Below are 17,695 nucleotides of genomic sequence, written 5' to 3' on the forward strand. Positions count from 1 at the left end.
AAGACCCAAAACCCTCCTTCCCCGAAGGAACGTTATCCGGTGCGGTAAGGGGGGGCCGCGAAGAAGTGGGTGGAAAGGGAAGCACACGCGAGGAGGAAGGATGGGGCGGGGGACGGAGAAGATGCTGAAGGCGGCGAAGCAGTTCGCGGATACGCAGTACAAGAAGCTAACGGCTCGCTACGGCCAGCAGATGATCGACCTCCTCGAGCTCCCCATCCGCCTCGTCCTCTCGCCCTTCACCCTCGCCATCGACGTTGCGGGCTCCGCCCCTCGCGGCTTTGGCCTGCCTGAGCTCGCCTCCAAGATCTCCTTCTCCGCCATCTTTGTACGCGCTCCATTCGATTCTTTTGTTCTTGAACCCCATATTTGTTGAGACTTCTTGACGACAGGTCACTGGTTTCTTGAATTGGCTGGTTGTAGTTGGTCGCCACACTGGGGACATACGACATTGCCTTGGAATTGGGGAAGAAGGTGGTCTGCCAGCGGTAATTTTGGCCCTTGTTAGTTTAGGTTCTGGTTGTCATTTGCTAAGATTCATCGGTGAAACCTTACTGCTAGTTTAGTTCACCTCACCTTTCTTGTTCTGATCTTTTTGGCAAAGATTCATCGATGCAACAGTAATGCTATCTTGGATCACCTCGCCCTTCTTGTGATATTTTTTGGCAAAGATTCATCAGTGAAGCCCTACTGCTATCTTGGATCACGTTGCCTTTCTTGTTGTGATCTTATTGGCAAAGATTAATGGATGAAACCCTACTGCTATCTTGGAACACCTTTCTTGTTGTGATCTATCTTTAAAGTGAGGTCGAAAAGGTGCTTGTTTGAAACCAATTAAAGAATGCAATTGAATGGGTTTTATAATATTTGGTTCTGATATGATGGCACACTTTTGGTCAGACAAATTACAATGTTCATTTAAATCTTTTGCACCGGTAAATGATCACAGGTTCTTGCTTTCCTTCATTTCAGAAATTGCTCTACTTGCAATGGCTGGCAAGCTTTGAGATGTACTATGTGCAAGGGTACAGGCAAAGTGCACTATCAGGTGAAGAATTATAACCCCAGAAGGTAAGTAATGTCTCTTTTTCGTCATGTTTTTAATTTTGGAGATTATTGTTGGTGCTTTCATCCAGTACCTTGATAAGCAGTTTATTGCTGAAAAAAGGAATGTCATAGATTTTTGTATATACAGCTCCCAACGATGTGCTTCATCCATCTGCTTCATGCATTTCCATCTAATCTTAATCTCTAGGCTTGATCATTTTGAGTCGCATTACTAAGTTTTTCTGTGCTTGACTCTAGTTAAAACAAGATGTCCTCCATGCTTTGATGGATATGTAGATGACGCCACAAGGGTCAATTCAGCACCTTAATCCAACTAGTGGAATTTAGGGGTGGTTACTCATACTAGTGAATTTGACTTAGGACAGGCTTGATCCATCAGTGTTTTGTCGAATGTGTCCTTTAGGCTTCTTGTTTGTTCATTATTAGAAGCAGGAAATTAAACAGCTTCCCATTAAGCATCGTACTAGGCTAAATGATTTTCTGCATCATATGCATCCAAATTAGAAGCCCAAGTCCAACAAGCCCCATCACCGATGGAAGCATTACTTGACCAGGTGTTTGTAGTTTTACCACAAGGTCAACTAGCCAAGTTAATGTGCTGAATCCCTTACTGTGATGGAGTTATTGTGGCTTTATGATTACAGGTCAAGATTGAAATTTAACTTGTGTAACATGTTTTATCTATTTTATGCTTTATAGTTTATGCAACCAAAATCACAAAACTTGATGTTCTTCATACTTTAATTACCATAAACCTAGCAGCCAGCCGGAAAAAAGATTTGTTAACCTAGAGGATGGAAGTCTGAGCTCCATATGGTGAAGACCTGTTAAACCCTGGAATAAACAGATGTAAAATCGTCGTGGGTAATTCCACAATTATACAAAATAAATGTGATAGGTTATAATCTTGAGAACTTAAGGTGGATACTAGAAGTAGAAACCCCTGTTCTTCTTGAATCTACTTTTTGTATTTTTACTAATGGCACACTTTCACACCTTTGTTTGATGCTACTAGCTTTAGGCGCCTCTTTTTGGTTTTTCCCTCATGTTGCAATCATGCTTGATTGGCTGCAGATAATTGTGTACTGAGCTACCATTTAATCAAGTTTTAGATATGATTATTTATTCATTTATCTGTGTCACTGTTATAAGAATCTTTCATGGATTTATTGTTGTTGGAATCCTCTTATTTCCTAGTACAACTTTGTCTCACCTTTTTTTCACTTTGGACCATCCTAGTTTCTTTCACATAGCAGTTCCCAATTAATCTAACTTGCCTGATGCTGCTCTAATCATTATTTCTTGATTGGATATATTTTTATATAAATGAATCTTACTCTAGGTGTATCCTAAATTTGCATTTTGATATATAATCAGGACTATCAGGGACGATGAGGTGAGGATCGGCATTTGACAATTTCATGATGTTTATTAAATTTTAACTATTAATTAATGCTTGCAAGTGTATCAACTCAGGTTATTAATATGTGTCGCAGTAGTTGCATTATTCAAGTGAATTTAGTGGCTACTATATTCTCATTGCTTTGGGTATTCCATGAATTTGTATCTGGTCTGCTCAAGAGATGCATCGTAGTCTGTTTTCTAGATTCATGCATTCACCTCTTTAAATCATGTACGATGTTTATCTTCTTAGTGGATATGTGTCCATGTTGTTTAACACTTATCAAATTTCACATATTTATCTATATATGTATGTATGTATATGTATATGTATATGTATATACTGATTTTATTGTTTATCGTTTTTCCATGTTCTATTGTTTTTCTATAATTTTACATCAGGACATGTGTTGAAGTCTGATCCATATAGCCGACCCCAAGTGATTAAGATTTTACGGCTTTGTTGTCATTGTTGTTGTTGAAGCTCTTAGACACTCTCGTGGATACAATGTCTGTGTGCTTTTATAACTTTTCTTGTTTGTAGTGCTGCATGAGAATGGGGGCAACTAATGCAGTCCATGACTTATTACTAGATTATTAATATTTCAATTTAACAATTGAACCTGGTTAATTGGTATTTTGGATTTTTGAGCATTCTGTTGCAGTGGCGAGAGGGCAACAGCTGATTGTGTTGCAGAGGCCATCTTTGAGAACCGTGCTGAGTTGGTGCATCTTCCTGCTGCCATTAATCTTTCTGTACCGCTTCCCTCTAAAGATTGTCCAACCTGTGATGGGACAGTAAGATACGCCATACTCTGTCCATTCAATTATGAACCTAATTTGTTCTTTTTTATTATCTTTAAAGTTCAGTTGCCCTATGACGTAAGTAGGTCTAGTCAGTAGGCTGGTGCAGTCTAAATATAGGTCCATGTTACCTTTTACGAGCAAGTCTAATTGCATAGTTTTGATTAAAACCTAAGTTGCACCGGATAGGAACCCTTATATTTACTATGTATATCATTGGCCATGATACATATATTAGTGATTCTTTTGCTGGAACTTAATATCTTGATTTAATGCTACATGAAATTTCTTTTTCTATTTGTTCAAGAGATATCTTTTTCCTCTATTTTTAACCTAATAGAAAATAGGCTTTTCTGTTGATGGGTACTGTTAAAATGCTAGGTCACAGTTGAGAAGATGGATCATAAATATTAAAGTTCCATAATTGATTTTTGATAGTAGGTCTGATACTTCATCAATACCAGAAGAATACTAGCTCAAATCTTGTACTCAATTACATATATGGGAAAAGTAGATTCTACTTCTCTTGCAATCTGTTTGCATAAAAAGAAGCACATTTAGGAAAGTGGTCTTCTTCTACTATTGGTACGTCAAAACATTGGTGTTTTATGAAAGTATGACAGCATCATAATGTCATTTAATGTGATGTAGGGATTACGTACCTTTTATCAACATCTTATATTCCTTATGCGATTGTTTTCTTTGTGTTTGTGAGTTCATACTTCCTGGTGGATCTTAGTATCTAGGTTGAAATATCCTACATGCACCTCCTGTCCTGTTGTGCATGTTTTCCCAATCTAATGCATGCATGTACCTTTTTTTTTTTTTTCCCAACAAAGTTTTACAAAGATTATATAAGCCAATATTGTTCCCATGTCAGATAATTAGCATGATCCTTCCCCTTCGGATGCTTTTACTAACCTAATTCTGTTGTTGCTTATAAGCTCATTTATTCTTCCATGTTTGTTCTGTCAACTATAAGTTCTGCAGGTAAAGTTCTTTTAATTGTATGCATGCATATCGTACCTTGTAAGATTTTCTGTACTTATGTATTTAAAATTTTAAAATTATTTTAACTTTGAATCATGTTTTACCATTTGCACTTGTGTGGAAAGCTGATATATATGTTTGTGTGTGTGTATTGTCTGACACTTATCAGTTTTTCATGGTACACATTTGTTCATCTTGCTTGATGCCCAGGAATTATAACACTTTAGTTAGTTCATTTCAATATTAATTATACATCATTTGATTACATTTTTTAAAAATGCTTGAGGCATTGCCTATCATTTCCGCAGGGTGTAATGGGCTGCCCAGAGTGCAAACACAAGTTGCAAGTTAGGATCTCAGCAGATGAGGTGAGTAGAATTATGAATTGTCCTTTCGGGTTTGTTCTCTTAATATTTTGTCCCAATCTTCTGTTGTTCATTTATAAATCAGTATACAATCTTGCCTGCTTGGTGTCATAATTTGGCAGAAGCATGGTTATTCTGATCTTCTCATGCAATAGGATGACGTTACAAATTAGGAGTTCTAAATATCTAATCATAAATTAGTAGGAGTGATCAAGGAATTTTTTTTGACACATTCCAATCATCTGGTTGGTTGATTTGTTTTCTGCATCGAGAAGGTCTCAAATCTCAATATCCAGATATGATAGAAAAGGAAGCTAGAAAAGCTAGAAGAGTAACAGAAAGTACCTCCACACGGAGAAAACTATAAGAGAGTATTCTTTCTGAAGTTCCAGTAATCCACCATCTAATTCTTGGTAGTGAGTTTCACAGAATCTTGGATGTGGAAACCGGATGGGATGTTCACTTGAAAAAGTGAACTATTGTGATAATTTATGAAGGTGAAGTCATTAAGAAATTAAGAAGGATAGGGAGAGCAAAGTACTAGAAAGGGCCTAGAAAGATGTTTGTCCCTATGATGTCATTAACATACCTCAATATGCACACAATTTAATGTTTATCAAGATATAACTAGAAAGGTGTTTGTCCCTGTGCTGTCATCTTTCTCAACAGTGGACTACTGTTCTCTCATTCCATTTATCATCCATAAAATCTATATTTAGAATAGCTCAGTTAGGTACAGTTATTGGTTGATACTTGCAGCCTCTCAGAATTGATAGGCGATTGACTATTTGGATTGGCAAAACATCTCCTAGTTGAACTTTCAGTACTGAATCAGTTCATTTCCTTCATATGAGACTTTATTTTTTTGAAAATGACAACCAGGAGGGCACATATGCTCAATGATTGGCCTGTTGGAGTCAATATCTAATTCATATTTGAGATTGAAATACTTTCTTTAAGCCATTATGAGAATTCTTCTAATGAGGGATATTTCCCTTGTGTTAGAATATCCATGATTTTCTTGGATGTTAAATTATTCAGTTGTGTTAGAATATCCATTATGAGAGAATTCTTCTAGTGAGGGATGTTTTCCTTAGAATATCATTAAAGAAACATTTCCATGCTGTTTGCATGAATAGCCTCGTTCTAATTAAGATTTGTCATACAATTACATGTCACTGTATTGTTATATCTATTTGGTCAATGAGTATAGTTTTTTTCTTTTATCACATTATGTCAGTCGTGTAACATGCATCCTCACTGGTTCTTATCAGCATCACCTCTTAATTTTAATTCATTTTTTTTTTTTAGATTATGGAACCTCCATGGAAAGCATATAATGTTATGAGGAAGATGGACTACCCATATGAGGTAAGTAACATGGTACCTCTGATTCTTTCATATCTAAGGAGGAAAATGTCATCCAGACTCATTTTGGAACATGATTATTCTTGGCTAAATTTTGGAGTGGAACTTTGTTTTTTTATCTATCGGTCAGGTTACAGTAGGTGTTATATGTTTTTTTCTTTCTGAACTTACTTTTTATACTTTAACAATCTTTGAACAATGGTTATAATTTAGAACTGAAGTGATAACCTAGTTCCTATTCTATAATTTCTCCAATCTATGAGTGTAGGTCTGTGTTTTTAGCAGCTAAGTATAGCTCAATATTAATTCTACCACTTTTTCCACTGTAGTGTTACAACCTTCTTCCATATGCTTTTTACAACCTAGCTTATGTATAGTAGTTATGCCCATTGTGATCGTGATTTTCCTGGTTTCTAAATATAATCTAGATTTTTTTTTTCTTCCCTTTAGACAAGGCTATGAACCTTAACAAATGGGGATATAAAATACTTATGTTGGAGAGTCCAATATTTGAATTAAATTGTGACAATCTTGAATGGCAGTCAATCAGATTTTAACCTTTAAGATGGCTGATCTACTTCAAAGTTCAAACAGCACAAGAAGGCTGATGCAAGGCTAGGAAAGTGCATAAAGCAGTCAAGATCTATGATGTAGGACAAGCAACGGCAAATTATTTTTCTGATTATAGAAGAATAGAAAGAGAGAAGAGGAAGATAATAAACGAAAGGTAATAGGAAATTAAAGGGACAACTAACATACTTACTTTGGCTTAAGGAGAATAATCCTAAGATGATGGTCTTGCACCTCCGCACGTCTTACATGTGGACAATGAAATCATTCTGTTGGGAAAATAACTGTGGCCTCACACCACTCACAAGGCGGGAAAGAACTCAATTCATTGATTCATATTGATGCATTATAATCTTCTAGCCTCTTTTTATAGTTTTAAGTACAAAAATAAAAAGAAATGCAGAAATAAAAAAATTATAATCGCATCAAATCAAATATATGATATCCTCTTTCCTTTGAAGAAGGTGATATTTATAACTTAATTTGAAAAATAATCTTCCTCTCTTGATAATATTATTAATTGATAAACTTTCATCTTTATAAAGATGAATCTTTAAGATATTCAATCAAGATTTGTAATTTTCAATAATATGATTTTTTTCTATTTTTTTCCATATTTTCCTTTATTTTTTTCTCCTTGTTGAGTAAGTGTTGACATGTGACAATGTATTACGTATGCGAAATATTCCTTAACTAATCAAATTTATTTTATTGATAAATTAACTAAATTGCTGTTGCATCAATCTAGGCAGTGGTTTGCAGGCTAGAAAAACCCAGCAATTTCATTGATTGCATACATACATGTATGTAAGTGAAGATTTTAGATAACTCATGTATTATGCTAAATTTAGGCACTTTGGGTTCCACACAAGCAATATGCTTTGGTTTGGCTTTACCAAATATATAACCTTTAGCATGCTTAATGGTTTCTCAGAACATTGTTCATAGCATGAGGGACCCAAAGATTGCTGCCTTTTGGTTGATCACCATGCCTCAGATTATGGGAGGATTCAACTTTGATGAGGATGTTAAGCAGAAAATTTGGTGGTCTTACGAGGTTAGCTAATTTTCAATTCTCCATGCATGTTTCTTTTTCCAAGGATTGTGAGGCTTTTAATTTATACCAATTCATTTGTTTCTTCAAGTGCTAATTCTGCAATTTATATATTAATGAAGTTTTTTTATCAAGTACACTCTATATCAGTCCATCAATCGTTTCATCTCTTTTCTAGTGATCTCAGCATACTAGAAGCATGTGGATCTTGCTTGTGATGCTTGGTCTCAAGTATTCCAAACTTATAGAAGTGAACAATTCAAGCCTGATACGTTTTCTAGTGTGTTGAACATCACTTCAGCCGCAAATCATGTGTGCATATAACTATGCATCAAAGTCATTGTATTGCTGAAGTACATATTGCTATGTCATATCAAAGGGTTTATTTGTTCATTCTTTGAAAATCTACTACATCATTTAAACCATTTAACTGCCTGAGATCAGGTACCATATGCACCATAAACCATCCCCAAGTAAAACAATATAAGGATTTTAGTTCTGGGTATCGATATGATATTGGCCCTTGGGCAGATTGGAACAGATTAATTATTCCAAATAGTGGTCTAAGCAGCCACATATATAGTTGCATAAGCATTTGCTGTTATAAAACCCCATTGCATATGGCCTAATCCTCCATAGGTGATATTACTTCATATTTATAATATATGGTAGCATTCACCTGTGTTGGTACATATGCTGTCCTTGTAAATAAGAAAAACAACACCTCATATGGAGCCATATATTTTGCATATATACTTCGCGTTTGTCCTTGTTACAATTATTTCTACCATTATTAATATAAATTATGGTTCAAGATTATATAACTGTAGAATCCTTGCCCCCTAAACCTTATACCTATACCTTTATCGAACATAATCACTTAGGTGCATTACCTTGGGATCTAGGTGTAACATGTAAGGGATATTGTTTTGAAATTAAAGCAGTTATTTTAGACGGTTTGGGCTACATTTTGCTAGAACCTGTGCAATTTGGATAAAAAATTATGGGGAAACTTCAGAAACTTACATAGCAGATATCTTCATGTTGCAAATTCCAGGTAAAGGTGTCTCTCTCTTTTCCTCAGAAATATACCACCTGGATTTCAGGTTAAAACTTGCAAGCATATTATGCTTTGCTGATTTGCTTTCACAATTTTAACATAACTTCTAGTTTCGACCATGTATTTTATTCAGCTGCAATAACTGTTTTGTATTATGTTTCATATAATCTTGGCTTATCTTGAGCTCGTGAAAATATGATGATTTATGAATAATTTCAAGGAATCTATGCGGTATGATCAACTCCGGGACCTGGTTGCCGAGCGAAAACCTGGTTGGGAGCACCTTCAGAATGTGAGTAGCAATGTGATTTATTGATGTTATAGACATAAACTGGGTCCATAATTGATATCAATTTGATATATATATATATATATATATATATATATATATATATATTCCATTACATTGTAGTATGAGGATACCGTGAATTTATTATATTATGGTTCTGTTTAAATGTAATCATACAGATACCTGAAATTCTGCAGGTGAAAAGGTACAATTTAACCATGAAAGAATGTATATACTATATAGTTTTCTGTTCTAGATTTGGGGTCTCTTGAATTTTAGAATGCCTATTATTCCATTGGATATATGCAGTTGCAACTTGGAGCATGGTTGATGCATTAAAAAGTTAATCCCATTTTAATGGAAGAGTATGATTCAAAATATTAAAAATAATTGCTTTTCTATTTCTTCGTTTTTGAATGAAAAATACTCTTTGAATTCTTGCATAGATGGCTAAAATTATGTTGCCATAGGGGCAATATTAAAATAAGTCACAAGCGAACACATCTCATTGGCGAAACCGCAATGCCTTGGTAAGTTCTTATGTAAATATCGGTCGTTGCCATCTGTCTCTTTGTAGATTTTTACAGAAACATTATGGCTTGTGTTGTTGACTTTTTGTGGGCTGCAAGTTGGCTTTCTTTTTTTCACTTTATTGATGAATCATATATATATATATATATATATATATATATATATATATATATATTAAATCTTACATCTCAATTTAGTCATCAGCTTGCTTGTCCAGATTGTCATATGTTCACTATTATTCATAATGGTTGGTTAAACAATGTATTTTTGAGGTTATGATTCTGAAGAAAAATACAACAACAATGACAAAACCATAAGTCCCAACTATTTGGGGTTAGTTATATGGATCTTTTTCCGTAAGTCCTAACTATTCTTAAGAAACATAAACTTGTGATTTGGTGGTATGACAGTATTCTAAATCTTTGTTTCTGATCTTAGGCCCTTATCTCGGTGGATCCTGTCCGTGCAAGGGATGATCCGGTAATTGTTAAAAATATTCCATATTACAAAGCAAAGAAAGCACTAGAGGCAGAAGTATTGAATCTTGATGTCCCACCTAGACCTCAGAATTGGGGGGTAAGAACCAATATCACGTTCATTTATGTCATGTTTGTGCTATTTCTTTGAAGACAAGAAGCAAATTAAACATAGCTGTGTGCAAATTATATAGCATGTGGGACCTATTTCAGTTAGAAACATTACTGATTTTGGGGTTTTTTATTTCAAAAATCAACACATGTCATCCTAGGGAAGAACCTTCTTTTTATCATGCACTATACAAAAAAAATTCTAGTCCTTAAACTTTTCTTGATTTGTATTGACTGCAGATTCACATTAACCTACTGTTGACTAGATTTGATATAATATATATTTCATGGTAGGTAAACATTTTATATATGAAACTGAAATTGAAATTCAAGGAGCAGGGCTGTATGGACCAGCTTCTTTAGTCGTATGCTTCTGTTTCCGCTTTGTTCTAGAAATAATGTTGTTTCAGCTTCTTCACTTCATTTCTTCAAATCTTTCCATGGAGTTCTGTTTCTGCTTCTTTGTCATTCTATATAATGCCGGAATGCTTGTTGAGGAGGCATTAGTTTACCTGATTGCAAACGATGTAAGAGTCCATGTTTCTTTCCTTTTTGTTTTCTATTGCTAGGATTTGATGTATGTACGTCACATAATCCATCTTCATGTGCATTATGTCAGTGATGCATTTCTCATAGGAGCAAGGAGGAAGTTCCTAAAGCTGCTATTCATGATAAAGTCATCGATGAACTAACACATGCTAATGATTGATTGTCAGATTGATCATGTTACCTGACTGATAAGAATTTCTGCAGGAGATAGATCTACCACTTAAGGCATCTTCATGGACTGAGGAGGAGCTTAAAGATCCAGCGAAAGTACTAGAGATGACGTCTCTACTTACTGCCCAAAGAGAAATAGCAGACAACATATTGGATGCACAATGGGAAGCAAAATGGCGCCAAGATAAGGTATGCTCTAATCCAGGTTTACCTTTGTTTAAGGATATTGTACTACATCTTTTTTGGTTACCTTCAATTCAAGATAGAGAAGTCACAAGTGAACTAGAACTTTCACGGGACAAAGATTCTGTAGATTTCGATGTGAATCATAACTTAATGATCTGATAAGTTAAGCACTATTCCCATTTTCTGTTTTTTCTCTGTGGGTCGTTTTTTTGGGTATAATTAATGAGGGGGAGGGGTGAGAGTTGTGCAGTAAAGCTATGCTGCAATGATGCCAATGTGTCCTCTCTCACTTAGTTTATAAAAAGATGACTTCATCTTTTCCCCAGTGAAAGATCTATATGAGCTTTTCGGTCTAGAGTTCCTTATCTCAATGATGCTTCTCCTAGTCAAAGTTGATTTTGACTTATAACCAAATTCACAAAATAAATTATAGATGCAGTTGTTATGTTCACTAGTTAAGGAGATTAATGCATTAACTCAGTGATCACTAACTCTCATCTTTTTTTATCATTCTAGCATGTTTTGGGGTACATGTTGTTCAATAGTACACTTGATATCAACTTTACTTCCTGGATATCTGTACCTTATAGGAAAATTAGAGAGGCGTTCTTTAGGTTCTAATATCTTTTTTCTTTCTCTATTTGTCCATTTCTCGGCATGAAAGTTCATTTCACACATGATTAGAGTTGCTCATTCAGGAAAGTCTAGTCTTATGTTTATCTAGAAGCTGCATTTTTTTTTTCTAAAATTTTACTCCTTCCATATAATATTACATAACCATCCATATTAGGTGCTCACTGTGGGACTTGAACGTTAGTGTATTTAATTGAAAATACAATGCGCTAACCACTTAGTTGTCCCTAGAGAGATGAGACAGCTAATTCATTAATGTACATATGCTGTATATGTATATACATTAATGGGTTCATCTTGGTTTGACAGTAGCTGCTTCTTAAGTTTTGCCTGTCTGACAGATGAATTCAGATGGTCCTGTTCCCTTCTTTTCTAACCCCTCCTCCCTCACCGTGTACATAAATCATATATGATATATATGTGAATCTAATCTCCCTTGATACAAATAAGTTAGGTACTAAACGGTGAGCTTACATTCATTTTATTCGGTGCCCTTTCAGCTAAATGATCTATTGAAAGAAAAGTTACAACCATATTTAAGGAGTGTCGACAAAGCTGGTCTTCCCCAGTCTATAGTCACACGATCACATGACCAAGGAAACAAGGTTAGTCTATGTTTTTATTTTTGACCAAAGAAGCACCTTTATGTTTTGGACATATCATTGTCTATCTGCAGTCCATCTGTACTACTAATTCTTCTTGGTTTTCTTTTTCTGTAAGTCCTGCTTTCATGTATATTTTGAGAATTCTAAATGCCTGCTTGGTATCATGTTAAATTTTGGTTCTTGTTATCAAAGTTGGATGTTGTATCATAGATCTTAGTGGGGAAAATAATGTCTTCAGTTGTACTATTAGTTGTCTGAAGTTTTGGTTGTCTATTTTATAAGCATGCCCATCTGGAGCTTTCTTTTTGTAATGAGAGTTTCACAAGAAATGAGACATTTAGTTCAATATACTTTCTAGGAAAGTGGTGTAATAATGAGCTATATATTCATCATGATTGTGCCTTCATGTTACAGAAGACTATTTAGTTCAATATACTTTCTAGGAAAGTGGTGTAATAATGAGCTATATATTTATCATGATTGTGCCTTCATGTTACAGAAGACTATTTAGTTCAATATACTTTCTAGGAAATTGGTGTAATAATGAGCTATATATTCATGCTGCTGCCTCAGCATGAATGAGGCAAATTGCATAGACCATCGATAACTGTTAAATTAACTAACTTGTAACTGCTTAATGAATGAGGTATTAAATCTATTACTGTGGTGACCCATAATATTTAATTGAAGTTCTTTAGATATAAAATAAATAATAGTATTGTTGGGTTGTAATTGTATGTAAAGGTTTGACACATTTATTGTCTTGCTAGTCTTTATACCCAGAGTGTACATGTTGGCTTGTTCCTAGTTGCTTTGTTTCGATCAATTTTACTACAATCTAGTTACCACTTGTCAGACTAGAGGCAGTTCTTGAGACATGGTACCACATTGGTAGCTTAGGCAACTTATGATCGTGAAATAATTTACTCGTAAGAAGCTTAATTGCTAATTACTTACTAGCAACTATTAGAGGAAAAAGAAAACTTCAAATCCATACAAAATGTTAGTTATTATTAGCATTCAACTTGAAAGGCCAAAATGCACATATACTGTTTCAATGTCTGGGATTCTATAGATATATGTGTTCTATATTTAAATTAATTGAATGCAGAACTGTCATGTCTTGGTTTCCAACAAAGATATGACAATGATTTTGTGCTTGTGGGATACTTGACGATGATAGGTAAATGGACCTAAATCTTCTGTTGATAAAAGTTTATCTCAGTTATATTTAATGCTTTTTTTTTTAATTTGAATAGAAAAAGCAGTACAACTGTGCTAGTGTTTGTATGTAAAGAACACTTGGTGTTCTTGATGTGTATCATATTTTTTGTTATCATTTTGATGGTTTATATAGGGAATATTTGATTTGTTTACCTTTTTCGCATTTTTTTTCCTAGTGTTTTTGAAATTTCGAAAATAGATAGTATGGTTCTTTTACTGGTGTATTGTTCCTTGAGTACAAAGTTTGATAAAGAAATTATGGATTAAGAAGCTTGCAATGTAGTTTTTAGTATTTACTATTTTAATGCATATCTCTTTCAATTCAGAAGACCACTCGAAGAAGATGGTTTTTCTTTTGATGGAAGCGGTTACATGGAAATTGGAGCTGTTGTATTTTTTGCTGTTCTGACCTTGAGTTCCATCTGTAAGAGCTTGGTAAGTTGTAGCTACTGAATTCGTAGTCGAAATCAGCTGTCGGTGTTAGGCAACGTTGACGACCACTCACAACAGAGCTGTAAGTTGTTGATTTTGGAGTCCTATGTCTCGCAACTTGATTTTGTGTTCTTCTCTTTTGTTCCATATGAATTTTCCCTCGATCGAATTATAATCTTGTTGTAAACAAGTGTGCGTCATTAGATTTATCTTGTACCCTGCAACTACGGTAACATTATGACATCAAGCATAACGTTACCTTTCTTTTTCTCTCCTGTATATATATACTCAAGACGGAATCGTGGATTGGACCCCGATCCGTGGAAAAGCCATTTGGACTGGACTTGAGCCTTTGAGGACCGTAGCATCTGCTCTTTGCAGGTGCTTACATTCCTCGAACCAACCACGAACGTGTCACTAGTGTTTTTATAGCTGAAGGGGTGCCCCGAATTGTCACTTGGAAGTGTGACACGATTGGATTCTCCTATCTTAAGGATCACGCTCGGTGATCTTTTATGCCCGGCCCGGCCCGGCCGCCTCCATTTTAGGCAAAGGAAACATTATCGGAGATACATCCGTCTGTTGTGATGCTCCACAAGAATCTTTTAGTGCAGGATTCAATTTTAGCCATTCAATGTATGGACAGCTGTGCAACCGAGGACGGGTTGGATAAGGGCTAAACCCTTGTAGCCAGGAGGAGCCATGTAGTTTTCTAAGTCTGGTTTCCGTAAGGTTAGATTAATTCCAATAACTTGTATGGGTCGGTCATAATAGTTCCGGTATGCAAAGGAATAAAAAAAGACAAGTCAGATTAATTCTAAGATCGGTGAGTTGTTGCTTGGAATGCTTGAAGATAGATAGATTGGATATTAATACACAAAAAGTCCTAGACTCACCATGTACCTTTTGTGTAAAAGCAAACAAACAAATAATAAATTTCTATTAGCTCTGAAGCAAAAGGTGGCATGATATAAATTTGTTTTTGAAGCAAAAGGGAGATTGGAAGCGAATCCTAGGAAGATTGGGTAACTAACTAATCCATTATTATATTATAGATAATCCTTCTCTTACTCCTAAAATAACTAGACAAGGATTCTCTTATCAATGTCACAGTCAAAACCAGAGAAGAAACCATTTATGAAGTTGGGAGGAACAACATAAGACTTTTTTCCTTGTACTTGCATCCACATGTGATACATGTACTTGCGTCCACATCATGCAAACGGCGACAAAGTTTGGATGGAAACTCCAAAGTCTAAACCCACAAATGAGGGCAAGTAAAATGACCATTGACCAACAACTTCAATACCACGCATGCGTCTCTCACGTCGGCACGGTATTCTGGAAATGACAAAAAAAAGTCTAAACACCAAACGACATCAATCAAGTTAATAATTCTGGCTGGGGGGTGGTTCAGATGACAACCAACAATAGGCAGAGCAACAAGACAAAGAGGATCGGCAGATTTCATCCGCCGAGTCAAATTAGAAGCGCACGTCCCAGCGCCATGGCCACCATTACTCCGAGGTACACTCTCGAAACGGCCGAACCCGATGCAGAGGAGGATGGCGGTGGACTTCCATGTGTCGACGGGGTCGGCGCCACCGCCGGTGGGGGTAGCCGATGGGACTTGTGGTGTCTGATAGCCAACACGACCACGATGAGCCTCTGGCCACGATTGCAGTGGCCGGCGGCGCCGCTGATGAAGTAGAAGGGGCCGGAGTGGTTAAACTTGAAGATGGTGTTGCCATCGGTGTAGCTTTGGATGGGGCTGGTCACGTTGCATGACTTGTAGGCAGTCTCCGTCACCACCAAAACAGAGTCTTTCCCTGGATTGTACTTGAACACTGCATGGTAAACCAAACACATCAAACACCGCCGACGAGTACACAGATTCATGGAAGACGGGAGATGTGAGAGTACTTACGGAGCGTGTCATTGACTTGGAACCGATTCCTCTCGGCCCAGCTGTTGTATTTCTCGTGATGGTGTTCCACCCATCCATGGCTTCCACCGACGTGGAACTCGTAAGCCCAGCCTGAGGAAACCAAACCCAGCACAACTCCCACCAAAACAATAGCTGTCGACGCCATCTGATCACCCCGGAGAAGATGAGACCACTCTGCAGAGAGGAAACGAAGGTCGAGAGGGGGAATATATAGAGAGAGGATGATGTTAACGTTGGGGAGGAAGAACGAGAGCAGGTGAGAGGACTAGGAGAGTGTGTGACGCGCAATGCACAGTAATTAGACGTTTCGGTTCGGGTTCATTGCACCCCGCGATTGCATGCATGATGACAGCCAAGCGATTAACCCTCTCTTTCCTATCTCGCCTCACCAAAAAGAGTTCTTTGCATTTCATTTTATTGTTGTTTATTTGTTAGGGATTGTCTTTTGACATGATAAAAATGTTTCACATGTTTCATACGATTTTACTTGGTAGCATAATTTGATGAGCAATTGATATATATATATATATATATATGGAATTCGAGCTCATATTTTAAAGAATTTATTCACATATTTTTAATAATACATTACTTTTCATTGATTATTTTTTATTTCGATATATTTTAATTCTCATTTAACCATTAGTGTAAAAGAAACTTGCACGCTAGATGACAGCTTATAAATTCTGGAACTTTCTTTTCTTTCACTTAGCACCAAACAAGCATGTATTTATCATATATTATCCAATACTCGATCGCATCTGACCGATTCGGTGTTAGGTTAGATTAATATAAGTCGTATAAGGAGCATTAAGTGTTACTCTCCTAATCTGTAGATTGTGCCATCAGTAGCTTTATACGATCAAATCCGTATAGAAAGCATGCATAGTTCATGTTACATGTCTTAACTAATATAAATAAGGTCCGAGTCGAATCCATATTCGGGTTCGGTCGTTATCCTCGAGTCTAATCTAGATTGAGTCTCATATTGGGTCCTACCCAACGTGGGCCATACATTTGAGTTGGGCCCCTAATTTTTTGGAATTTTTCTATGGAAAGGTGCTCCATGTTTTCTTTTTTTTTATAAGACCTGTCTCTCCCTTCACCCTTACTCTAGTTTATCACTTGTTAGAAAAAAAATATTATTGATGTCTTGGATAATCCGATGTACTCCAAAATCATATGCAAGAATATTCAAAATATCTCCGAGGTGGCTCCGATGTGGAGGTCTTCAAGATGGCTCCGATATAGAGGTGTCAAGCTCCTAAGGCACAACTTACACTAAGACCAAGGTTGAGAGAGATTTTTTGACCCGATCCCTTCGATGTTCAAGTTAGTAATCTGATGAGATCTCCAAATATAGATTTGAGTAGTTCAAAAGGAGTTCATTGTACCTAGTAAGATATCTTTTTATACTTGGATGAGAAAAAAATTTATGATTGTTTTTCACATGGATGAGAAGGAAAATTGTGATTATCTTATTTATCATAAAAGATGAGAAGGAATTACGAGAAGAAGCTTATGCTTATTTCCTAAGAAGCTTATGTGTGTTAGTTGATAATAGATTTTTTTTAATACTTTCTTAAATACTTAAATCAAACAGACATTAAATTATGTGATAATATTCTGTCTGATATGATATTTATATAAGTACGCACAAATATTTTAATGATTATTAAGAGGTTTTCAAAATACTAATTTGACAACTATTTTCCCGAGTGGTTTGTATAATTATTTCCAACTATATATATATATATATATATATATATATATATATATATATATATATATATATATATATATATATATTAGAACAAATCATGGCTCATTCGGTGAGGTGCTCTTTCGATCAATAATTTCTTA

General features: G+C 35.7%; 2 protein-coding genes across 3 annotated transcripts; one reads left to right on the plus strand and one right to left on the minus strand.

The window, feature by feature from the left end:
* Positions 1–34: 34 nt before the first annotated feature.
* LOC104000865 (uncharacterized) lies at positions 35–14,148 on the plus strand. 2 transcript variants are annotated; one of them, XM_009423005.3, is made up of 12 exons: positions 35–325; positions 421–485; positions 970–1,068; positions 3,132–3,264; positions 4,569–4,628; positions 5,937–5,996; positions 7,498–7,620; positions 8,898–8,969; positions 9,936–10,073; positions 10,838–10,993; positions 12,124–12,228; positions 13,779–14,148. In XM_009423005.3, exons 1-12 carry the CDS (start codon positions 101–103, stop codon positions 13,809–13,811), a joined length of 1,269 nt encoding a protein of 422 aa, XP_009421280.2. In that variant the 5' UTR covers positions 35–100; the 3' UTR covers positions 13,812–14,148. The 2 variants fall into 2 exon arrangements, with proteins under 2 accessions (XP_009421280.2, XP_009421281.2); XM_009423006.3 differs by having other exon boundaries at positions 13,782–14,148.
* An 886-nt stretch (positions 14,149–15,034) lies between these two features.
* LOC104000988 (early nodulin-like protein 3) lies at positions 15,035–15,994 on the minus strand. The gene is made up of 2 exons (XM_009423155.3): positions 15,812–15,994; positions 15,035–15,731 (listed from the first exon to the last, which is right to left on the minus strand). Exons 1-2 carry the CDS (start codon positions 15,975–15,977, stop codon positions 15,364–15,366), a joined length of 534 nt encoding a protein of 177 aa, XP_009421430.2. The 5' UTR covers positions 15,978–15,994; the 3' UTR covers positions 15,035–15,363.
* Positions 15,995–17,695: the final 1,701 nt, after the last annotated feature.

Source organism: Musa acuminata, chromosome BXJ1-10 (genome assembly GCF_036884655.1).
Source record: "Musa acuminata AAA Group cultivar baxijiao chromosome BXJ1-10, Cavendish_Baxijiao_AAA, whole genome shotgun sequence".
NCBI lineage: Eukaryota > Viridiplantae > Streptophyta > Magnoliopsida > Zingiberales > Musaceae > Musa > Musa acuminata.